Genomic DNA, 26,282 nt, shown 5'->3' on the forward strand with positions numbered 1-26,282 from the left:
TTGACGAGCGAGACCGCGAGAAAACGACTTTTGTGACCCCTGATGGCCTGTATGAATTTCGAGTCCTTCCTTTTGGTTTGTGCTCAGCGCCTGCAACCTTCCAGCGAATGATGGACACTGTGCTTACTGGTCTGAAGTGGCCAACTTGTCTCGTATACCTTGATGATGTTGCCGTTTTTTCTGAAACCTTCCAGCAACATCTTCACCGCCTCAGGAGTGTGCTACAGGCTATTCAATCAGCAGATCTTACACTCAAACCGCAGAAGTGTCACTTTGGTTATGAAGAGCTCAAATTCCTTGGCCATGTAGTCAACGCCAAAGGAGTCTGACCCGACCCCGACAAACTTGCCGCTGTAGCCGCGTTTCCGCATCCAACAGACAAAAAGACTGTTCAGCGCTTTCTAGGCTTGTGCGCCTATTATCAACAATTTATTAGAGGGTTTTCGAAGATAGCGGAATCCTTGACTCGCCTTATACGCGACGACACACCGTTTGTATGGGCTACTGAGCAACAGGCTGCTTTTGCCGAGCTACGACAGCCGATGCAGTCAGCCCCTGTTCTTGCGCATTTTGACGATGATGCTGACACAGAGGTGCACACTGACGCCAGTAACATCGGCCTCGGCGCAGTGCTCGTCCAGCATCAACACGGCAAAGAACGAGTCATAGCCTATGACAGCCGCTCACTGTCCTGTACCGAGGTGAATTACACGATCACAGAGAAAGAGTGTCTCGCAGCAGTGTGGGCGATCACCAAGTTTCGCCCGTTCCTCTATGGTCGTCCATTTAAAGTGGTGACGGACCACCATGCCCTCTGCTGGTTGGTAAACGTTCGTGATCCCTCTGGACGACTGGCCCGATGGAGCTTGTGTCTACAGAAATTTGATGTGACCATCGTATATAAGTCTGGACGGAAGCATGAAGACGCTGATACGCTGTCGCATGCATCTTTAGTCAATCAAGAAGAGGACGATGACGGTTTCCTCGGCCTCCTTAGCTCATCTGACTTGAGCAGACGCCAGCGAGAGGATGAAGAGATTCGACCGCTCATCGACTATCTGGAGGGTCATAGCGCCGTTATATCTCGTCATCTATCTCGCGTCGTGACGTCTTTCTGCCCCCGAGTCGTGACGTTTTTCTGCCTCCTGTACAAAAAAACGCCCATTCTACGAGCCGCGCTTACCTCCTCGTCGTTCCAAAGGACATGCGGGACGAAGTTCTCTCTGCGTGTCATGACGAGCCCACATCTGGTCATCTAGGTTACTCGCGAATGCTCGCCAGAGTAAGTGAGGCGTACTACTGGCCCGGACTTTTCGGCAAGCGTGAAGCAGTACGTTAAAAGCTGTCGTGAATGCCAGCGTCGAAAGTCGCCACCAAGCAAGCCGGCTGGATTACTTCAGCCAATTGATCCACCCCACAAGCCATTTGACCAAGTCGGCATGGACATTCTCGGCCCATTTCCTTTATCGTCCAACGGCAACAAATGGGTCATTGTTGCAACTGACTATTTGACCCGTTATGCTGAGACACAGGCGATACCACGAGCCACGGCTTCTGAGGTAGCACAGTTCTTCATGTGCCACATTGTTCTGCGCCACGGTGCTCCATCTACAGTGTTAACTGACAGAGGAACAGCGTTCACTGCACAGCTTATTGATGAAGTTTTTTGGCTAAGTAACACTAGGCATTGAACGACGACTGCTTACCATCCGCAGAGCAACGACTTAACCGAGCGACTAAATAAGACAGTCACAAACATGATCTCCATGTACATCGACCTCCAACACAAAACATAGGATCGCATTTTGCCTTATGTGATGTTCGCTTATAACACCGCCGTTCAAGAAACAACCCGATTTACACCGTTTCGACTTCTCTACGGCCGCGAAGTTCAGACGGTGCTGGATGCGATGCTTCCTTGTGAAGATGCCGATCAATTAACAACTGACGCAGAAGAATTTGCAGAGCCTGCCGAGGAAACTCGCCAGCTTGCCCGGCTACACATTGGTCAGCAGCAACAGGTCAATGCGCGACGTTACAATATGCGTCACAATGACGTATCTTATAGTCCGGGAGACCAAGTTTAGGTTTGGACCCCTGTTCGACGCCGTGGCCTCTCCGAAAAGTTGCTCAGCAGATACTTCGGTCCGTATAAAGTATTACGCTGCATGAGCGACGTAAACTACGAAGTGGTTGCGGACGCTACGTCGTCACGATGGGTACAACGAAAACAACCGACCTCTGACATAGTTCACGTGGTGCACATGAAGCCTTATTTTGCGCATTTCTAAAAGACCACTTTTCCTGGGTTTTTTTTTTATTTGTGCTCCGACAATTGCCTCATCATTGGTGAACTTATCGCGTCTAACATTTGATTATTGGTGCCCTTTTTCATTGTTTAAACTACTTTGTTTTGGTTTTTTTTGGCAATAACTTTACAGCATCGGGATGATGCTCTTTTTTTTTGTTGAGGAGGAATATTGCCACCTACTTCTAGTAGTGAGTCGTATGCCAAGGTGAAGGCTCACACCACAGAGAAGAAAGAAGTGCACGTGGGCCCGCTCTGGCAAACAAGCCCAACCGATGCGCTTGGTTAGAGCCCTGTTGCTCTGACGTCAATAAACCTTGTCGACACCTCCTGGAGTGACGTGACAATATTGAAAATCCAAGATTTTCGACTCAACCTATTGGTGCCACCAAGTGTACTTCGGTTGTATTAGTGCAGCACATATAAGAAGGGAACACGACACAGACGTGCGTCTATCTTCTTTACGTCTGTGTTGTGTTTCCTTCTAATACCTACTGCACTAACACAAGCTAAGTTCATAGATGACCGACTCGCACGAGCTACAACACTCCTGTCCACAATTGTATGCATATGGCAGCACCCGCCAAGTGCAAAACAGTCATCAGCATCGCACTAAAAGGAAGTCTGCATTATTGTGGCCATCAACATTAAGGATAGATGAGGCTGGGCCAGTTGGTAATCTAACAAGCAGTGAGGAACAAACAAATAATCAATTGAAGCAATGCTTATTTCATAATTGCACTTCTATGGCCTTTATTCTTGCATTTTGTTGTTTGTGACACTGTCAGCTGCACACTTTCATAACTCTACTGCCACAATACACAATTGTGTTGATAGTGACAGCAGTCTTGCCCATAGTGGTTATGGTAACCACATCCCTTAATAATTGACTTGACTAGAATTATTGCATTTATTGAAGTGTCCCATCGTCTTGATGCAGGTTTGTGCAGCAGGCTCCTTTTAGTATGAAGAGTGTCACGTGAGCTTCCAGCCTAAGTTTTTTTCATCATAGTTGTCTTCATGTTGCAGTTTTCGCAACTGAGCTAATCCCGACTGCTAAATGTAATCCTTCTTAGCTTCGATTTCAATCGCAAGCGCTCGTACAGTAAAGCCTCTTTAGTTCGAAATCATTGGGACCGTGAAAAATCTTTGAAATAAGCAGGTTTTTTAATTAATGGAACGTACAAAAAGTGGGATGCAAGGAACTTAGAACTATTCGAAGTAATCAGGGCTGGTTGTTTGCTGTGCCGGCTAGTTTGCGACTTCAAGGGTTATGTTTTCTAGTAACACCTGGTCCCAATTTTGCCCCAAATGCAAAAAAAAAATGCTATGAATTATGTCGACTGTCATGCGCACCTGCAGAAACAAGACGTCTTTGCTGCAACACAGTAGTGACACAGGGGCAGCATGTCACCTGCTCCTCACTCTAAGTCAGCGGTCATTCGCCCATTCTTTCTGGTTAAATAAGGAATTTAATAATGGCCAGTATTATTAAATTCTTGGTGAATTTTTGCTAGAAAACACGATCATTGAAACTTTCAAACTCAGTTTTTCAAATAGGCATGGCAAGCAAGAATTTCACTAGCAGTGAAAGTGCGCTGAACGCTGGGGCAACCCGCAATCGGAGGTTCGCATACATCGCAAATTCCGCTAAACTGTCTTTGATCAATTTATTTTCATTCCCAGAAAGAATGGATAAATCATGATGCACTGATGTTGCTAGAAGCATGCAATAAGCTGCTCGCACGTTCCGTCACTGCTATATTGCAGTGAAGTTTGTTTTCCGCAGGCACACATTACAGCTGACCACGAGACATTTTGCTGGAAGTAGCGAGGATGGGATGCTGAAGCTGGCGCTCATTAGTATTGCCGCATTGCATTGCCTTGTGGCTCTTTAAGGCCATCGTTTCCGTGAATTTTCGGTGCAATCGTTATCAGGAATTAGCAGGTGGCACCCATAGTTTTTTAATTAACTGCACTGGTGTGTCCTGCCCCTTCAAATTATCCACTCAGTATTAGTACATTACGAATTAGGGGACCACGAAAATATTTCGAATCAAGTAGAATTTTGAAATAACTGAGTTGGAATTAATGCAGTTTTACTTTAAAAGTTGAAAGTGGTGCATTTAAACTAGCTTCTTTTTAATGGAATATGATGATACGACGTGTGGTGAACAGCTGGAGTGCCATGGCGGGTGCACATTTAATGAATTATGACTCTGTGCTCATAGGCTGCATATACGTTGTGTTTGCCAATTTCTCTCATAACTGACGCCTTCGATTGCTAGTCGGAAAAAGATGGAATGGCATCCGAGGCAAACTTGTGCAAAGTGTGTGCTTCTATCACAGTGTTCAGACAGGTGCTACCGACTTTGATTTATACTTGGCGTTGTATACTTTAATGCAGCAAGGCAAGCTCATAGAACATACTCACTCGTTAGCTCTCTCAGCTGCTTATGTTGAAACCTTTCAATCTGACAGCGTGCCACTAGCACTTGAGGGAATTGAGGCTAGCCCGCTGCCTTTGCGCGGGCTTTGCCGCCTCTTCTGCCGTTCTTATGTCCCGACATGTCTGCCCTCCTTTGCTGTCAGCCTCGCTGAGAGAGTGGAGTGACGTTTAACTCCCTCACCCGGTAGCGCATGTTGACTGTGGTGCCGTGAGTGGAGCCTCCCGAGAGGTTTTCGCGCGCTGCGTCGGGAGCAGACAGACAGATACTCTCCGGGACTGCAAACGGTGAGCCACGCAATCTTTTCCGTCCGTGTCGCTCGGGGCTCGTCGGACTTCGCTGATGGCGCCTCGCTCCCGAGGCAAAGCTCACCTTTTGTTGCCCCGCTGCGTACTCACGACCGAAGGGCGGTACGGTGTCCTAGTGCGTGGCCTGGCTACGCCGACCCGTCTTCCTCCGAAGCCAACGCGAGCGCCTTTGCCCTCGCTCGAGCAACCGGACCTTGGTCCCGGTGTCTCCGTGGGTCACCTTTACCGCGGAGACGTGCTCGTGGCACCCTGTGTAGTACTTAATGCCGGTGGCGTGGATAAGCCTATTCGCTTTCCCGTCGCGTCTTTTTGCAACGGGCTGTAATGCGTTTGATGGTGCCACAATAAAGTTTTGCGACTTTGAGCAGTATCGTGTTCTCGCCACGGCGACGGTTAATGCGTGCCTGCGGCTCGCTAAGACCGGACCCACGCTGGTGGCCGTACTCCTTCGGGATACGTGTACACCACACACTGAATTCGCTCAATGTTATGGTAGGTTTGCTCCTGTAGCAAGGTCGTAAGAATAATTTCTTGTAAAGCATGTTAAGTCTGTTCATATATTCTTCTACAATTTAGATGATATGTGGTAATGTGCTATGAAGATGCAAGAATGGGGAAGAGGCTGTTAAAGGTGGCCTAGAGTTTCCTGAATCTTGCAAATAATTGCCTGAAAGAACAAGCAACCAACACTAGTGATGCTGCTTGCATAATTGCTGACACATTGGCATACTTAAAATTTTAAAAACAAATAAATTAATTTTAGATTGAAATTGTATAGACAAATTATTGCTTGATCAGACTTTGACTCTTAGTTAGTTCCCTATTTATACATGTGTAAGTGTAGACTTCATCCACCCCTCTGAAACCACAGGCTACTGTTGCTAATCCTTAGTTGAGAATGCTGATCGCTTGCTCCATATATGCAATTCGGTCAAAGCTTTTCTGTAGAAATTGTGTATTCTACTGAGTGGTGGATTGATTATTTGACAATAGGTAGTCACCAGAAGGATGCAGCATGGATACAAAAGGCTTTTCATGCTCGCTTGTATTTAAGCCTAGCTGCCTGCCTCGTGATAACGAATGTAACATTTCTCTCCAGATTCTACGAAGTGGTGGTGACAGTGAGGACAACATTGAGAAGTGCACCATCTGTCTCAGTGAGTTCGAGGACAACGAAGAAGTCAGGTAATGAGCTCTTATGGAGTTTGGACTCTTAGCTACAACTTTTAGGTGGCATAATGTGCAATTTCAAGATGTGCATATAGATCAATTGAAGAATATTGGTGCCTTTGTACAGTAAGACCTCGTGATAGTGTGCTTGCTGAGAAATCGGCATAACTATCCAGCTAACGATGGTATACACTGACCTCGAGAGTGCATCTCATGGTGTGCCGTCGTTGCCAAAATGAAATGCATGCCCTGCCACTGTAAACAATAAATTAAGGGCAGAAGCAAGTCTTTGAGACCGAAAATTGCAAAAAAACAAGATTTTTTGAAAATGCTATTATAGTAGAACCCCGCTGTTGCGTTCCCGTGTGCTGCGTTTTCCCGACTGCTACGTCATTTTCGGCCGGTCCCGGCACAGCTCCCATAGGATCCAATGCATTGGGAACCCCGCTGCTGCGTCGCAACTGTGGGACCGTTCCCGCATCATACGTTGTGGAGTGCCTTGACGCGCCAGCCCGAGCGGCAATGTTGTCTTTCATGTAGCTTGACTTGACGATGGGATTGGCTGCCCAAAGTGCCGGGGGCGACACCTATGACGTATTTTCGGTTCATGCCAGCAAAAGCATGACCTTTGAAATCCGTATTTGCACTCTAAGAAAGATTGTGACTATGACGCGTTGGGGCCCTAAAATTGGTTTTGGCATCTGTAAAAGTAAGGTCTCTGAGACCTGTTTTTGTTTTCTTTGGACGTCACGCTGGCTTAAACTTATCGCCACTGGGTCGTGCAGGCAGCCCGATTCAAAGGATATAGTCCGATCGCCATCACCATCGTCTATGCGCACCTGTGCTACCCGTGCTTGCTGCGGTCTTCTCGCATTGCCTTTGTTTCGCGTCAGTCGTTGCGCAGGTTATACGAGCGTGCAGCATAGTGCCTTTACACTTCCAACGCTCCAAATAGTCTTCAAACAGGATGACATCAAGAAAGGGGAAATCACTTTCGCTGCAAAAGAAGTTTAACATTCTCCGGGTTGTGAAAGAGAACCCGACGCGGAAGAAGGTGTGCATAGCGAAGGAGTTAGGACTGACGCCTTCCACCTTGAACTCCATCGTTGCAAAATGGATCGAACACAAAGAAAATGCCCGAACCTTCAAAGTCAAGTGCAAGCAAGTACGGAGTTTGGAGCACGTGCAGCTTGACAAGGCCGTTTTCGAGTGGTTCAAACAAGCCAGGGCCGCAGGAGTTAACTTCGACGGTATCATCCTGCGAGAAAAGGCACTCGAGATCGCGGAAAAGCTCGGTATCTATGGTTTTTGTGCATCTAACGGTTGGATCGACCATTTCAAAAACAGACATGGAATATGCTACCGCACTGTCAACGGAGAGGCTGTAAGCGTGGACACGGAGACTTTTGAGGCCTGGAAACAGACCGTGGTGTCTATTATAAAGGACTACGAGCCGAGAGACATATACAATGCCGATGAAGCAAGCCTTTTTTTTTTCAAGGTACAGCCCTCTAAGACGCTGAGCCTAAAAAACGAGGCTTGCCACGGTGGAAAATGCAGCAAGGAACGACAAACAGTGCTGCTGTGCTGCAACTCCGATGGTTCGGTAAAAGATGAAACGGTGGGTGATAGCAAAGTTTCAAAACCCACGCTGCCTTAAAATATTTGTCACCTGCCCTGCCACTACAACAATAATACCAAGGTGTCACAAAACGAGCGCTCAAACAAGGGCGCGCCGCCAAATTCTCGTGACGAAAAGCCGGAGTGATGCCGCGAGGTCAACGATAAAAAAAAAGAAAACAAGCATCCAAAGACTCCCCGGGCACGCGTCCCTCTCCCTCGGAAGCGTAGGTTCGCCGACGAACCTCCTCACCCCACATCGGCGGCCGAGCAAGCCCTCGAACTTTCTCGATGGAAAGGGGCCTGGTGATGCCGGGTTGAGTCATCCGTCGCGGACGGCCCCCGTGTCGTCTCGCCCTTTCCTCCAGCCTTCGCTGCGCATCGCAGCGATGAAATGATGAGAACTTTCTGGAATCTCGCGCGGAAGGTATTTAATCGAGCAGCCAAGATGAGAGATCAGGAGTAGACGGAAGTTAGCGCAGAGCGCGTAGGGTATTCCGCCGTGTAGTCGGCGAAGGTTTTGTCCGTAGTGACAAAGCAGGAGAAGAAAAGGATTTCCACTTGAGGGGTGAAGGGGCTCGAGCTTCAGGCAAGAGCGTGTGTCTACCGCTATCGAGCGAAGACGCGTGGCAACAGCTGCGTGTGTGAAGCCGACGTGTTTCGGGCGAAGAAGGTTGAAGCTTGGAGAGTGGCCAAGAGAAGACGCGAGGTTTCCTAGAAGAGAAACTTCGGGGGCAGTCGAGGTTTCCTGGAAGAGAAACTTCGGGGGCAGCAGAACGACAACAACGCTGGATTTTGAGTGAGAGTATCATTCAGTCTTTTGTTCCAAGGACTTTGGACTCAACAAGTTTTCGAACTGTTTCGTCTTTAAGTGTCTTGGTTGTTCAATGCATGCGACTGCATTGTAGTGCGTATTGTCTGTGTCCGTTGTTTCGAGTGTGGCTGATTGTACTGTGCAGTACGTTGTTTGATTGGTGACATATTGTATGCAACTATTGTGGAGTGTGCATACTTGTGTATCGTTTTTGATCTGCCATTATTGAGAATATAATTTTCTTTTGTTTATCAACTCTCGGCTCTGACTTGTTCTTTGGGCCACAGCCAATTTCCGCTGGTGCGCCAAAAAGGACCACTTCTAAATTGTCCACGCTTTCGTGGTGCAGTTCGGGGGGCCGATACTTCGGCCCTTGGAATTAGTCCGGCGATCACCTCCCTAATTAACGGGACCTGTGACACAAGGCGTGGATGACGTGTTCACTTTTCGAGGAGTTCTTGAGATACATGGACTCTAAGATGGGCTGCCAGAGCAGAAAGGTCGTTCTTTTTCTCGACAACTGCTCCGCACATCCCAAGGACACTGCGTCGCTGCAGAACGTAAAGATAGTTTTTCTTCCTGCCAACACCACGAGCCACCTTCAGCCCTTGGATGCTGGAATAATAAAAAATGTAAAGCATTTCTACCGCAAGTGCATTGTAAACCGGTCCCTGGTCAGCGTGGAGCGTGGGCAGCAGCCGGCAGGCGTCAACATCTTAGATGCCATGCATTATTTAGCATCGGCGTGGAGCGCCGTCACTGCTGCTACAGTTGAACACTGCTTCAACAAGTGTTTCGGTGTTCGCGCAGATGACACAACAGAAGCTGTTGGAGACGATGCGTTCGTAGACTGCGACGAACTGAACACTGCCACGGAGACTGATGGTGCCAGTGGAATCGCATACCGTGACTACGCTTTTTTTGACGACGCCGTTGTCACCTCCGCGATGTTATCCGTCGACGACATCATGGCTGAGTGCGTCGATCCGTGTGCCAGTGAGGAGGAAGTTGAGGAAAAGGTAGAACGTATACCGGAGCCACCGTCCTCATCAGCCGTAGTGGCACTGGATTTATTGTGAAGATATGTGCGCACCAGTGACGATGGCGAGAGCCACATGGCACTACAGGTGCTTGAAAAACGCCTTTTGCTTGTGGAGCGTGAGAAAATGTGCCAGGCAACGCTGCATGATTTTTTCAAGCGAAACGATTAAAATATAACTATGTGCAGTTCACCACTACTCTTATTTCTCAATTTTTTGCGTTTCTCGGCTTTTGCGTTTTCCGGCTACTACGTTTTTTTTTTTTATGGTCCTGTGAAAAGCCTATCAGCGGGGTTCTACTGTAATTGGATTCTCCCACTATCGCTGCATAATATCGGCAATTTTCACACGTCTTAGATTGGTAATTTAGCCATGAGAGTAGTTTTTGCGACAATAGTGAGCTGAATTTTTGGCAATGGACACGTGAAAAAGGGAATTTTTCAGCGCAGTGGTGTTGCCGTTCTACGCTTGCTACAGCAGTTGTCTTGGTCGCATTCGAAAGAGCCGCCCTTTTTATTTCACATCTCGCCGCGCTTGTTTTTGTCCATTCAGTATGCACGCCGTGAATTCACGCAAAAAAAAAAATCTTCCTCGCGTGAGCCTATTGGTGCGGTGAGCACACGTGACTAAATCGCGCCTTCCGATTCGCTGGGCCTCCCGATCTGTCTGCTGCGTGCGGCAGCAGAGCGCACGCGAAGCGGCGAGTGTGTGTCACTTTGTACTCGTCGGCTTCCTGAACTCGCATGAGCTAGCGAGAAATTAGAGCAAGCATCTCTGTATAGTCTCTACGTTCGACGGTATACTGGTACGGTGTTGAACGAGCTCGACGAAGCCGCCGGGACAGTGCGGTAAACCTACGCTCTCCGCCGCGTTTTCCCGAGCTGTCTGTTGCGTGCGGCAATGGAGCGCACGTGAAGCGGCGAGTGTATCTCGCTCACATGTCATTGTTATCCTCGGCTTCCTGATCCCGCGCGAGCTAGCGAGAAATTGAAGCAAGCGTTATTCAAGTCTGCGCATTCAGGCATGCCGCCGAACCGGAGCCACCGTCCTCACGAAGGGTGGGCACGAAGGACGCGGCTTGGCCATGACGCTAACCAGATCTCTGTTCTGCGTTCTGCAGGGCATTTTCCAGTTTAGCGCATCTTCAGCTGTGAGAGGCCACACGTGCTGGGAAAACGACGGCATCATCGACAAGTATCAACTTCCTCCAGATATCGCCGCCGGACAAATTCCGCTGTGGTTCCACCCTGGCAATTTGACTCCGCTGGCGACACCAATCGGCAGTTGCTGCGTGACGTCATTCGAAGAAAATGCTATAAAAGAAACGCCTCACCGATTTGCCTTTTGTGGGCACGAAGGACGCGGCTTGGCCATGACGCTAACCAGATCTCTGTTCTGCGTTCTGCAGGGCATTTTCCAGTTTAGCGCATCTTCAGCTGTGAGAGGCCACACGTGCTGGGAAAACGACGGCATCATCGACAAGTATCAACTTCCTCCAGATATCGCCGCCGGACAAATTCCGCTGTGGTTCCACCCTGGCAATTTGACTCCGCTGGCGACACCAATCGGCAGTTGCTGCGTGACGTCATTCGAAGAAAATGCTATAAAAGAAACGCCTCACCGATTTGCCTTTTGTGGGCACGAAGGACGCGGCTTGGCCATGACGCTAACCAGATCTCTGTTCTGCGTTCTGCAGGTCAGTTATAACAATTATTCTCTTCGTAGTGATTGTCGTGGTATTATTGTCCTGCCGTGCCCACGGAAGTGCCTTAACCTTGCCTATGAATGTCTTTTCGTCTGCAAGTTGCTTCTATGCGGGGACATTGAAACTAACCCAGGTCCCACGCAGAAAGAATTGTTTGAGCAGTTGCTTGAAGGTCAAACTGTAATCCGCAATGACATTGCAGAAATGAAAGCGCAATTACTTAATGTCGAAGGGCAGATCAGTGGCCTTCAGCAGATGGTCAGTCATATTGAAAAAAGGCTGTCTGAACTACCTTCATCACCGGAAGACGGAGTTCAAAATACGCTTAAATCCATAGAACACGTTATCACATTCCAGTCAAAGAAACTAACTGATCTTGAGGACAGAAACAGGCGGTCAAACATAATAATTCATGGCGTTTCTGAATGCCCCGAGGAAACGGAAGCGCTTCTTAAAGAAAAAGTTCTAACGACGATAATGCGGGATAAGATGAACGTACAATGTGAATCTATCGGCCGCATCCACAGGCTTGGACGCCTTGGCAGCAAACGCCCGGTCATTGTCTATCTTCAAAATTTCAATGAAAAGAAACTGATACTCGATAGCTGTCGCAAACTTAGAGGATCAGGCATATCTATTCAAAATGACTATTCGCAAGCGACTTTGAAGAAACGGAAGTTTCTGTGGGAAAGCGCGAAAGCAGAAAAACTACAAGGTAAGAAAGTGCACTTGCTTCATGACAAGCTAAAGGTCGATAAAGAGCTATACTTTTGGGATGAGACAAAAAACATGCGTGTCAAAATAACGAACCAGCGATCTCAGCAGTCTGACATATGACCCGTTTTCAATGAGTATGACAAGAGTTTACGTATAATCAACCTAAACGCTCGTAGTGTAATAAATAAAACAGTACCTTTGGAAGTCTCCTTACTAGAACAAGACCCCCACATTGCCGTCATAACTGAAACGTGGCTACGGACTGAAATATGTGACGAGGACGTTTTTCCACCTTGTTATCAAATATTTCGTAAGGATAGGGCTTCTAGAGGAGGCGGCGTGGCTGTCCTCATTAAAAACCCGTTAGATGCTGTTCTTTTGCAAGACATCCCCGGCCTAGAATGTTTATGCGTAAAAATCACATGCTGGGGCCATAACTTTTTGCTGTGTGCCATTTATAGGCCTCCTGATGCCACCCCTGAGTATCTGGATAAACTAGAAAAACACCTGTCTCAATTCCACAAACATAAAATACTCTTAATAGGGGACCTTAACTTACCAGGCGTTAATTGGGAACGTTTTCAATCACTTTCTGAAAACAACAATCATTTCAATAGTATACTGAGTATAATGTTAACTCACGACCTAGTGCAGATAGTGCGGGAACCAACACGTGTTCAAGGTACTTCGAAATCAGTACTGGATTTGGTTTTTTTACCCAGACAATTATCAGAGTGCACAGTTCAAGTTGTGGAAGGTATTTCTGATCATCTTCTTGTCAGTGTTTGCTTACACATTGTTGCTCCTATGAAATCAAATAATTCTGTGAAGCGTTCTTTCAAAGACTACTCACGTGCAGACGATGCATCCATAATAGAACATTTGGAAACATGTCTAACTGATTTCACCGACACTGATGTCATCTCACTTTGGTGCCGTTTCAAAGATATATGTAATTTCTGTACAGATACGTTTGTACCAACCAAACATAAACTAGTTAATAGGCAGACACCATGGATGACGCGTGAAATCATCCACCTGAAGCGAAAAATAAAGAGATTAAAAAAACAATGCATATCTATCGGCAATCTAAAAGAACTAAAAGATAACCTTGCACGTGCGGTAAGCTCTTCGAAAGATCACTATTTTAAGACGGTGCTACCAAACTTTATTTCAGAAGATCCTAAAAAGTTTTGGAATTATATAAGCGAAAAAAAGAAGCCAGTGTCTCAAATTTCTATTAATGGCTCAATTGTTAATGATCCTGGTGACATCGCATGTCATTTGAATGAGTACTTCCAGAGTGTTTTTAGTAAGTCTGGTGTTTGTCCAGCCAATCACACAACATTTCATCCCTCTGATGTCAGTTTCATCTCTTACCCTGGCGTGGTTTCTATGCTATTGAACTTGAAAACGAAATCTTCATGTGGTCCTGACAACCTTCCTAACATGTTTCTGAAGCGATATGCTGAGTCTATTGCAAAGTTTCTTGTTATAATTTACCGTAATTCTTTACTTCATGGTAAACTACCGGATGACTGGAGGGTAGCCAGAGTCGTTCCCATACACAAGAAAGGTGATCGATCTTTATTAGAAAATTATCGACCGATATCACTTACATCATCCTGTTGTAAACTTCTTGAGCACATTATCGCCAATCAAATTAATGAATTCTTAGATGAACATTCAGTTCTCTCTAATCATCAACATGGGTTTAGAAAAGGCTACTCGACAGTTACACAATTAGTTACCGTTATTCATTCACTCGCTTCATGTTTTGATAAAAATGGTCAAATCGATGCAATATTTCTAGATTTCAGCAAAGCCTTTGATAGGGTTCCGCATGACAAACTGATCTTAAAACTCAGAAAAATCAAACTTCCGGAAATTTTAATTACATGGATTAGGAGTTATTTGACTAATCGATCCCAGTGTGTGGAAGTTAATGGGCGGCGGTCTGGCTATCTTCCGGTTGGTTCCGGGGTTCCTCAAGGGAGTGTATTAGGGCCATTGTTGTTCTTGATATACATTAATGATATCGTTACAGTCATTGATCCTAGCATTGAAATTAGATTGTTTGCAGATGACTGCGTGTTGTTCCATGAAATCACTTCACCTAACGATCAGCACCTCCTTAACACTGCTCTTGCTAACATTTCCGAATGGTGTAACACATGGGACATGAAACTTAATATTGGTAAGACAGTATATCTTCGTTTCTCTCGCAGAAAAGCTCCACTTTCCTTTGAATATAGGCTAGGCTCATTACCATTGCATGAGGAAACGGCATACAAGTACTTAGGTGTAACTCTTACTAATACTTTGTCGTGGAATACACATATAAATAGCATTTGTTCTTCTGCATACCGCAAGTTATATTTTTTAAGACATAAGCTCAAACAGTCTCCTCCAGCTGTTAAATTACTTGCTTATAACACACTAATTAGGCCAAAACTCGAATATGCATGTGTAGTATGGGACCCCTTTACTAAAACCAACATTAATCACCTAGAAAATGTGCAAAGAAAAGCAGTCAGGTTTATTTATTCCAAATTTTCACCGTATGACTCACCCACTGAACTGATGCAGGCTAACAACATTCCATACCTTGCACTGAGACGGAAAGCTGCACGTTTGGAATTTCTTTACCTCCTTTGGAATCATAAACTAGCGATTAACCCCTCACCATATCTTTCATCTTCTACATCAAGACTTACTCGCCACCATCATCCTAATTCTTTGACACCTTATTTTTCGAGAACAGATTTATTCAAATTTTCTTTTTTTCCCCGCACCGTAACAGACTGGAATGATTCATTGTAGCATTTAAGCGCATTGGGATCATTGCTCATTGCTAATTGCATGACTATACTTGTTTGCTCCGTTTTGTTGTTGTTTTATTCTTCCCCCACCCTGCTTGGATCTGTACAAGGTCTGCAGTATTGAATAAAGAAAGAAAGAAAGAAAGAACCAGCCCGACAAGCATGCCGCAGCCACCGGCAAGTGCGTAAGCCTTTCGCTCTTGGCCACATTTTGAACCTAGCTTGAACCTTTTATCATGCTGAAGCTGTATCGCAAGTTCCGCACCCCTCACAATTTTGGAAAAAAGTGCAAGAAATCTATGGCAAAAAGAGATATTGGCGCGGGTATATCCAACGCGCACCTAGTACAAGACGGCGCGGCGACGAAACACGATCCGTCGGTTGAAACACCGACATCTCCGCCTGTTTTCCCGGCCCCCCCCACAGACGACATCAGCAATAGGCAGCGCATAAGAAAAGACACAACCTTTTTGACGAGCGCCGATCGTGCACAAGAGCAGAAAGTGAGTGCTGATAAGATCAGCAGCTTATCGGCAACTTCAGCGAGCGAGTGCAAAGTGCGATCGCTCACGACAGCGCGCGAGAACTCGGACCCGTCAGCGGCTATCTACGGGATCGTCGACTTATCCGTGATAAACAAGGTTCTTGAAAGAACAGCTAATTGCGGGACATGCAGCGGGACCATTTCTATTGAAAAAGGGGAGCAAGTATATGGACTTGCGATGAAGCTGATTTCAGAGTGCTGCAACAGTGGACTTGTTGACAGTGAGTAGAGCTCTGGAAGGGTACCCAGCCAGGCTAAATGCGCTGCATTTGAAGTGAATATCTATGCATCTCGTGCCGTGCAAAGCACAGGGAATGGCCAGGCAGCCCTAAACAACGTCTTCTCTGTAATGAGAATTTCTCACAGGGGACTTCACCACAAAAGCTATCAGAGCCATTTGAAAAATAAACTGAATCTTGCGGCAACAAGAGCTGCAGACAAGGTCCTTTCTGATTGCGCCATGTCAGTGAAAACATTATACCAAGATCTGTGCTTTGACAACCCTGGTAATGTGGCCATCTGTTATGATGGCACATGGATGACCAGAGGCCACCTGGTGTTATAGAGATGTTTTCTGGCTATGTTTGAGACTATGTTGTCCCGTCAAACTTTTGTGCCGGCTGCAAGCGTACCACCAAAAGAGCACCCGAATTACTTGGTTTGGGAGCCCGCGCACATCTGCCAGAAAAATACACAGTGAAAATCAGGGCACATGGAAGTGGAAGCAGGAGTCACTCTCTTTGAGCGCTCAATTTCCCGTCACGGCTTGCATTACACAGTGATGCTCTGTGATGGGGACAGTAGATCATTCCGTGCCGTTGAAGACTCGGACAGTTTGTGGTTTCATACAGGTTCAAAAAGAGGACTGTATAAACCATGTCCAAAAACTAATCGGCACTGTACTACGCAATCTTGTTCAAAAGCATAAAGGTTCTAGCGAAACGCGCAAGTGGAAGAGGCCGCTTGACAGGTGATGTCGTAGAGAAATTGCAGAGATCTTATGGCTGGGCTCTGAAGTCCAATGTCGGTGACGTAGATGCAATGCACCGGGCAGCCATGGCCACAGATTATCATGTGACATCGACTGATGAAAGGTCTGACCACACATTTGTGCCCAAGTGGCAGTGACTCATGGTGCAATAAGAATGCTGCTGCTGCAAGGGGAGAACCGCTGCCAATACACACCTACAACTTCCCACAAAATGACCGTGATGCACTACTTCTAGTCCAAGCAACTTTGTGACAAGGAGCTGCGAAAACGCTGCCAAAGAGGCAAGACACAAAATGCAAACGAGGCACTGCATTCTGTCATAAGGTCTCTAATGCCTAAAGAGAAGCATGCTTCACTCATACCTGTTAAGACTGCAGTTCCTGATGCCGTGATGCGCTTCAATTCAGGAATGAAAGAAGCCTCCACACGTATCCTCAAAGAACTTCAGCTAGGGCAAAACTCCGTGAGCGAGCGACGGGCAGAAGAGAAGGATTCTCGTTGGATCACGATTGCCGAGCAAAAGCGTTCAGCATCTTCCAGGTTCCTGCAACAAGTAAAAGCGGCGGCAATGACAAAAGTGTGACAAAGACTACTGCCCTGGTGCTTACTGAGGCATTTATATGCAAAGAGAAGCATTTTTGTTTGGGTAGAATTTTTTGAATATACAGAAATTTTTTTTTGCCATTTTCTCAGTTTCAGTTTTTGGCCACCTTTCATTTTTTTGACAAGCCTGACAAGCGCTTCTCAGGTTTGGTACACTGGAATTTGATAATTTTTGTCTTGCTGAGAAGCTGAATGCCTAGTGAGTGCAAGAAAGTGCCATATGCAACTATATGACACCATAAATTTTTAGAAAAAATAAAATACAAAAATTATCGTTCTTCGATAATGGAGGGATGAACTTATAAGCTTTACAACGTTTGTTATAGAAAAGCTAGAGCCATGAAACTTGCTTTTTGCACTCTTTGCTCAATGTAGAATTTAATGACATTTAATTCAGCAAGATCAGTACAGCAAATTAACTGAAAAGGTGATCAAAAGAAATTTTAATTAATGACTAATTAAATAAATGGTAAGAGGTACATAAAAACTGAGTTCATATTTGACATCTGCACATGTAAATACACCATCTCACAAGCTTTTATCACCCTAGCTTAAATAATAAGATGCCTTATGGCTAAGTGCCTCTTCCCCCCTTAACTACAGTCTACAAAAGTCTTCTCTTATTTTATTCAAAGTGCTGATTTCAATTTTCTCGCTTGACCGTTTGCTAATGGCCTTTTGTGACCCCAAGGGGCATTTCAAGAACGTTGAGTAGAGATGGTGAGTATTTGAATACCTCAAATATTCAAACAATATCATATTGTTACACTGTGCATATCAATATCATATTGTGCAAACAATATCATACTGTGCAAACAATATCATATTGTTAACAAACCCTTTTTGTTTGTGTTGCAGGCGTCTTCCCTGCATGCACCTCTTTCACATTGTGTGCGTGGACCAGTGGCTGACGACCAACAAGCGCTGCCCGATCTGCCGTGTGGACATCGAGGAACACCTCAAGGACTTCGGCACCTCCTCATCATGATGCTATGTCCCGTACGGAGCTGCAGGCACTGCAGCCACCACAATCATTTCAGTGGCCTTTCCTTTCGTGTGTCCGGCTGCGTTTTTTAATCTCAGAGTTATGTTTTGTTTTGTTTGTTGACACCTTTGTACCCTTTTTCGTCGCTCATTCCTCGGTTCTGTGTTGAACTACTGTGCAGTAGTGACTCTACTGACAATGCTAGTCTGTTCTTCCAATAAAGCACGTGGCTCGGCTTGGTGTTGCATCAATAATTACAAAAATTGAGGCACAGCAAAAGATAGAAGGACCTGTCCCCAACTTTCGTATTGTGCTGTGCTGCCACTCTGTGACTATGCTCTTCTGTGAGGGACCTTTATTCTCTCTTAGTCTTTAGGAAGAAAGCCTCTGGGGGGGGCTTGTTTGGTCGAGGAGCAGGAGGTCATAGACAGGGCACACTTGTTTTTGTTTTCTAAAAACATCATACGACAAATGCTAACAGTGTCAAAGTGAGATGTGAGGCATCAATATGTATGAAGCATCAAAAGTGGTGTTATTTAATGAAAATTTCTTTGTATTCGATTCTGTTTTGCCACTGCACAACTCGGTTTAGAAGAACAACTTGTTGAGACCCAGCAAGCATCACACTAAGCTGTGTGCACTGCCAAATGCCACTCTTGCACAAAGTCTTAAAGTTAGCAATTAAACAGTAGTAGTGGTTTGACTATGGTGTTCTTATTTAAGCAGCGTTGTGTACATCTAGGAATTTGATTGCTAAGCTTGTGGTTCATGTGGCTGTGAGTTCATGTGGCATGGTTTTTCCATTCCTATCATTCTCGGATTGTGCAACTTTTCACTTGCATCTTTACTACCCACTTAGTGCATGGTTTTTCCAAGTAACTAGAGAGTATAGCAAGGGAACAGCCGTGGGTTTTATGGGACTAGCCTTGAAATGCTCTTTAGGGAAAGCTGCTGACCTGCAAACTAGTTTTTGTAAGCTTTGTGTACAGGCACAGGAATCATGTTGGCACGATCTTGTTTGTGTAAGCATTATTGTGTTTTCATTCTCAAAGATTGACAGCACTTATATTACGATTGTGTGCTTTGTGTGAGCTGGAGTCATTGTGTGGAGTCTTTGTGCGAGCTTCCAATGTATGTGCATGCAAGTTGATTGCAGCAGCCGATGTCTGTTCTTCAGATTCAAGCCAGACTGTGTGGATGTTGTTTGTTCCCTTTGTCTACTTTCCACAGACCTAGGCAAGACAAGTCGGAAGGCCAGGATCGAGCTGTTAACTATGGATAATTTGCGACACGTGAACTGCAAAATTCAGCAGAAATCATAGTAATTCAAACTGTTTTTTTTTTTCGCAGCATGATTCAAGAGTGACATATATTCCAAACCTTTGCTTTCATCGCTGTTCTGTTGTTGTTGCTACTCTGTTTTTGATTGTTTGTCTGTGGGGTTCGCAAAGCTGTTTTGCGTGATTTCCATAAGCCACTTTTGTTTGCAACTAGTGGATGACTATCTTCCACAATTTTTCTTGCTATTCGACTTTAGTCTTGATCACAATGCACTCGTCATATCAATTTCGACTTTCGTTCTGTCTGCTGAATTTTGTAGGTCTGTCGTTGCCAAATTTGTTTTTGCAAATCAGAAAGTGTCGTTTGTTGCATGTGACAGTGCTTGTTAAGTTAGCAGAAGTAGCCTGATTTTTTGAAAATTCGGAATAACTTTCATATTGCAAATTCTGACCATTTCAGTGATAGTCTTTAGGAGTATGTAGCAAAGCACTTGAATGGCATCTTGCACATTTTTATTACTTTGGGGGTATTCATAGGTACTGTAAGTTGTGCTTTGATATTGGATGCTTAAAATCTGTTAGTGTGGGTGGGTTACAGGGTATTGTTTCTGTGACTGTCCTGAAACAAGAGTGGCAAATCTATTCAATGACTCAAGCGATGTGTATTTTGTTTGTAACTGGACCCGTAAATTATTTTGTTTTGCCTGACATTTACTTATGAACAAAGCAAGACTGTTTTCACGGGGCATTAAGCATCTACCAGTCAAGTAGTTAGTTTAGTAATTGATTGGTGCTTGCGTGAATGCAAATCGAAACACCACTGGTGTATTGAATCTGTAAATCGACCTGGGAAATGTTCATATTTTTAATTTTAGTGCATTGTGACGCACCAGTAAGATTTTCCGTTCGTAACGCACCTTCAAGTATGCAATTGGGATCAATAAAGAGCAGTTTGAAATTAAACATAAGGGTATATTTTCCGTCAACAACTTTTAGGTTTACTTATCTTTGTTTGTTATATTTTTTTATTACATACATTGTGTTACATGGCAATGAGCATTTAGTTTTTGCTTTTTGTTTGTATTAAAGATGAAAATGAAGATGTAACATCTGAGCAGGCCTGCGATTTCATTGAGTATAACTATTGGGATGATATGTTAGAGGAATTCACTTAGTCGCACATTGCTGAAACAAAGTTAGAAAGTGCTTTTTTTATACCCCATATTTTTATAACCCTGCACTTGTAGACAGATGAAAAAAAGTATACAGTACATGATCAGATCTATGCAAAAGAAACACAAGCGTGATATCTCCAACTGGCCAGCTAGACATCTCTGCTAATAATGATGCTTCAAGTTCAAGCGTGATAACCACATCCCTGCAAACTCGCTCATGATTCGAATCACTCAGACAGATTGAGCTGCGAGCCTGAGTTCGAGTGAATCTGTTTGACGAAAACATTCACGAGTGTGAGCGAGTGTGGCTAGACAAAATTTTCGTGAATCTGAGTTTGGACCAGTCCGCTTGAGGAAAGTTTTAGTCATTCCGAGTCCAAGTGAGACTGCTTGAAGAAAAGTTTCCGGAGTCTGAATGCAAGCGAGTCTGCTTCAGCCGAATTTCGGGGAGTGAGTACCAGTGAGTGAAAAACTATTATTGAGTGAGCCCCACTCATTTTGCTGACATGTGGTGATGACCGCTCGTGTGTCACTTGATGTGAGAATATAAATAATCAAGACTCGCGTGACGGTATGTTGGAGTTGTGTTGAGGCTTGTTGGTTAAAACTAAAGGTGCACTTATGAGAAAGGTTATTAAAATTATACTAGTGAATTGCCTCTCTACAGTTGAGGAAACCTCTTTTGCCATAAAACGACACTTGGAAGGTGAGAATGCAGGCAATATGCAAGAAGGAAATTGACTGTGTTGCGCCCTTGAAGTTGCTGCATTTCTTCGTGACATTCTTTTGACAAAATCTGCTGAGACCTACATGTTTCTTCATTGATGAAAATGGTGTGTTTTAAGGGAGCCAGGAACTTATCCTTCAGTGAAAAAATGAGCGAAATTACGAGAGGCACATTGGAGGCTGTGACCTCAGGTTTTGGTACTTTCATTCAATATTCAAAAGTGATACGTTGACATTAATTTTCTCTTTACTAAGCCTGGGATATCAAAATTAATTATAATGAAATTCAGAAAAAGTATTTCATCTTGCCAGTATATATGGAAATGACTGTCCTGGTTGTGTATTACGCCTGTTTCTTAGATTTTCCCACAAGGTGGTTTAAAGTAACATAGTCAGAATTATGTCGCTACTCCAGTGCTGTGGTTATTATGGCCTCAAATTTTGAGGGCAAAATCGCATGAAAGAAGCTTTCGTTGAGTGATTTGATGGAATGGTTTTGAGCACTTTTCTTCACTTGCATTTTGCACACTGAGATGCGGTAATGTTGCTAGTAGTTTTTCTATTTAGGGTCATTAAGATGTTTTATGGCCTTCACTGACATGATGTAAGATGCCAGTGTACTTAGTAAATGGCATGAATGGCTACTGTCTTGCACTAGGATGCTACCAGCCTGGCAGTCTTTCCCTAATATTTACAGTTTCCTAGCAGGCTGGGGATTGACTGGCAATCTTTCATCTCAATTCTATTCCTAAACGTGCATAAGCAAGCCTGAAAAATTGCATTGTTTCTACCATGATACACAAACAAGACATGTTCAATTGTCTTGCACGTTTCTTTTTATGCTTCTTGTAATATGGCATCTGTGATGATTACATTATACCTGTCTGAGGTTTTATATTGGTGTCACACAGGCACTTTTAATCTCAATCAGGGGGATCCAGATCAGTTTTCTTGATCGCGATTAACTTTATGACCGCTGCTACACGGCGCAAGCTAATCTGGTTCGAGCTTGGGTCGATAGAATGCCCCAGGTGGCGTTTGCGTGTTGTAAAACATCCCACTGACAAACCCTTTATGAGCGATGTTATTTGTGCAAGAACCGCTCGAACATCAAAAACTTTGCATGCCACTACGATGGTCATTTCATAAATCCATCATTTGATAAAATTTTCCTAGCACCTACCTGTGTAAGATCCTTAGCCTTTGCTATTATTTCTGATAGCCCCCGCTCGTAGCCATGCAGTCGCAGCGAAGCGTCAATCTAGTTGTACGCGCCTGTGTTTCACTTCTGGCACCTCAAGTCTGTTCCAATCGCTCTTTCTAGCAGTCAGTTACTGTAAAGATCTCTTCATTCGACCACGAAATGTGCATACGTTGCGACATAGTCGAAAGGCTTGCGACACTCATTATCAGTTTGCTTCTAGGTGCTTCAACAGCTCCGACGGAACGAGAGTTGGAACTAAGCACTGAAGGCAACAGTCGACTGCTTGTTGTTTGCTTGTCGTCTGCTTCTCCCGTAACTACATGTGGTCGATGCGAATCCTAAAATATGCAATACTTCAGATATTGTTCCAATTCAAACAGCTTAGACCTTGCTTTTTTATAAAAATCTAGCTGTTTTGAAGTGTCTTTATTGAACTATGCTCGATTTTCTTGTTTATTGTGCTTTCAACAAGCTCAGCTAGCGGGTACAGATGACAGCAAAATTGTGATCTCTCAGGCAGATCACGAATTGCGATAGTCTTGATCCCGGTTACACCTGATCGTGATTAAAAGTGACCGTGTAACAGTGCCTAATCTAGATCAGGGTTAATCCAGATCGACACTGATCGTGATTAAAAGTATCCATGTGATGCCGGTATTACTGTAGCCATGAAAGCCATGATTCAATCCACAATGTAGTTGTGTAGTTTCGTAATTATGTAAAGAGGGTCTTTGTGGTGAAATGAACATGGCATTAAAGAACCACGAGTTGGACGACACTGCACGAATACTTGTGATGTCTTGTCTGTGTTTTGGGGGCTACCTTTATTTTATCATCGAAACCGTACCAATATACACCCAAATGTGAACTTTACTGACAATCTTTGTTAAATATGCAGATCTCAGATGCAGTGCCATTTGAAGGCATTTGAAGACTTGAATTTCATTGTGGGGGCACTTTGAACCAATACAATATTTATTCAAGATTCTGACATTTCACAGCATTAAGAATGTAGCAAAAGAGGCTGCAGAAGAAAATATTAGTGTTTGCATTGACAGTTGCTACATTGATCAGCTCTATTTCGCCAATGTGGAAGAGCTTCTGCTGTTAATTTTCTGCTAAAACAGTATACTGTCGGAACTGCTACGCCTTTCTAATTCCTTATATGATTAAGTTATTTGAAAATTGTAATTAACCCAACCTTGTAAGCAATTATAGTTGGTTGTCATTTGCCATTTTAATTCAAAGTTTCGAAATAGTGAAGGAAGATGCCTAAAAGCTTGCACACTTGAGCTTCGAGTTTAAGAATCAAGATTCTGTTTCCATCGCCTTTTCAGTCGTTATCCCGACTTAGTTTCTCGGTAACATATCAACTGTGCTGCTAAGAAAGAAACATGTGCGAGTAACATTGGCCGCTTCAAGTACGTCATCATTTTTCCTTTTGCAAATAGAAGCACTCATTACACGTCCGGAAGGTAACATTCGATCGGTTGAGCTTCGTTGCCTTAAGACTTTCAACTTATTTACCTTAACACTCTCTGTTATTAGGCGTTCATCTGCCATGAGTGGTGAACATATTGAGCCAGGTTACCAATCGCAACGTATCTAAAATATTGTCATGTGCATTAAATTGCATCAGCTGTGCTTGTCCATAGCGGTTAATAACTTTCATTTTTAAGATTTATTTTAAAACCTGCTTGGTTTATGGTGAAACCTCCAGAATGGCTGTGCACAGTAAGTTCCAGTATTAAAATCTCTAATGCTGGAAGTGTGCAGGTGATGTTGACAATGTGAAAAACTTAAACTTTAATAATTCAGGTGTTCTAGTGCAGCTAGAAATGCTTGTGGCATATTTCCGCTGATATATCTACACACAGTTACTGTCATAGTGCTTCTTTTATGCAGAGAATTTTTTTACTTTTTTCATCTGACAATAAGAAGGCTTCGAGAAATCTTGTAACCTTTGATCGCCAGCTTGCTTGAAAATATAAGGCTACTAGCATTTTGTGCAGTGTGGAATTGTGTGGGCTGCGCCATGTTTTACAGACTAGTACAAATGTGATAGACGATGTAAATACTCCAGCTTAAGGTTTTTTTTTCTTAAGTTCCATTGATTGTACACATCCTCACTCACATTGTAATATCGATTTCTTGAATGACCTTTCCAATTTTTCAGCTAGTCTACTACCGGTTAACATTCATGTATTAACGACAGAATTTAGTGCTTCTCAGTTCTTGTTATTTAAAGAGGCTTTGTACTGTGACTTCTTACCGGTTGCTATGTGAGAGGTCATATTTAGGCAGAGCATCAATGTAATGTCAAGCGGAGATCAAAATATAAGGTTGAACTAGTAAATGAACTTTGCAATGATCTCGTTATTGTGAATGAGTATGGCTGAATAGGCTGTGTAATGTGTAGAGCAAACAAGCAGTCACCTGTGGGGGGAGTGTGTGCAAACATGTGTAAAACAATGAATGGCGACAAATGCAGATGTGTAATTGTGCATCTCTGGAACAGGCCTATTACAAGGATGCATAAGAGCAGACATTTCGTAGCAATTGCCAGTAGTATCGGATCTTGCATCAGCTAAGTATTTCCCTTAAATCAGAGAGAAGAATGAGTATTTTCTGGTAGTATTAATTGTCTTAACTACTGGTATTTCTTAGGATGCACGTTGTTGCCATGGCGATGCCTGTATTTTGGTGAACTTTTCTAGTAGTTAGAGGTAAAGCTGAAAATGGGTTTTGCGTATTGCTGCTGTGCTCCCACGATAATTGCTTCGGCTTGGTGTAGCGATAGAGCATTACGGCTGATGACTTATGTCGTGCCTACTGGGCATGCTTCGCTCAATTCTCTATGCAGTTCCTGTTTTCTTTTTACTTTTTCTCTCTGTTGATATGCAAACATTGCGGCTGGTTGTGGGTTAGCGATTCTGCCTGCACTGTTTAATCAGTTAGTCCCTCAGCCGTTTTGTTGTGCGAGGCCGAAATTCAGAATAAGTGGGAAAAAGTGAACCAAGGTGTGGATTTGGCATGTCAATGTTTGGCGACGCATGTGGCACTGGGCTATTTTTTTAAATGAAAGTTTGTACGCTGTGGAATGTGTACAGGCAGGTGTGCAGGAATTCCATGTGCTGCATTTTTGAGAAATAATATGTAACGGATGCTTTTACTTTCAATTTTCCATTGAGGTATTTTGGTGCGATAGCACCACTGGTTTACTTTGCCACTTTGGTTAGTCCTTTATGAAGTCGGTATGAATGATGAATTGTGGGCTTGCTCTGCACGTGTACATATGTAGATGCCTTTTGAAGTGAGCTTCTCAAGCTTTGTTACATTTGGGCATGTCACTACTCTCCAGATGCAAGGTTATGCTGTTCATCTGGTGTGCGTTGGTGCGTAGACTCTTATCTTCAGAGTCTGTGCTGCCATTGACGATGTGAGCTGTAGTGAAACTTGTTGATCAAGTTAGCCTTTTTTTTTCCACTGTTTGCATCTGCTTTGATCCTTGTGAATGCAGTGCAGTGCAAATCTTTGATTCTGTATTTAAAAGACTATATCACCAAATATCCACTCTGTACTTTTCAATTGTGCATTACCTGGAAGCAATGCCTATAGTTTTAAATAAAAATTTGTATCACAATCTTGCTGTCCACCTGATAGAAATTTTGTATGTTCTTTTTCTGTAGAGAGAGAGAGAGTTTTGATAAGTTTGGGATAGTCTTAAAACCTAGGACCACCACTTTATAAAAAATGTCCGCCATGTTTGTTACAATATAACCAAGGCAAGTAAAGTTCCACACGTAAAACATTGCTATGCCAA

At 44.1% G+C, this 26,282-nt stretch overlaps 1 protein-coding gene and 1 long non-coding RNA gene across 8 annotated transcripts in view; one reads left to right on the plus strand and one right to left on the minus strand.

The window, feature by feature from the left end:
- The window catches only part of LOC119172939 (uncharacterized), a 1,216,589-nt gene extending 1,190,487 nt beyond the window's left edge, over positions 1–26,102 (plus strand). For all 7 annotated transcript variants that reach the window (XM_075891711.1, XM_075891710.1, XM_075891712.1 and 4 more), the window contains 2 exons: positions 6,163–6,248; positions 17,948–26,102. In XM_075891711.1, coding sequence (XP_075747826.1) covers positions 6,163–6,248; positions 17,948–18,077 — 216 coding nt within the window. In that variant the 3' untranslated portion in view covers positions 18,078–26,102. The remainder of the gene's footprint in view (positions 1–6,162; positions 6,249–17,947) is intronic.
- Positions 1–26,282, minus strand: part of LOC142813828 (uncharacterized) — a 32,455-nt gene that overhangs the window by 5,326 nt on the left and 847 nt on the right. The window contains exons 3-4 of the long non-coding RNA XR_012894690.1: positions 17,928–18,105; positions 16,849–17,030 (exon numbers count right to left, since the gene is read on the minus strand). This is a non-coding gene — a long non-coding RNA (uncharacterized LOC142813828). The remainder of the gene's footprint in view (positions 1–16,848; positions 17,031–17,927; positions 18,106–26,282) is intronic.

This window comes from Rhipicephalus microplus, chromosome 4 (assembly GCF_043290135.1).
Source record: "Rhipicephalus microplus isolate Deutch F79 chromosome 4, USDA_Rmic, whole genome shotgun sequence".
NCBI lineage: Eukaryota > Metazoa > Arthropoda > Arachnida > Ixodida > Ixodidae > Rhipicephalus > Rhipicephalus microplus.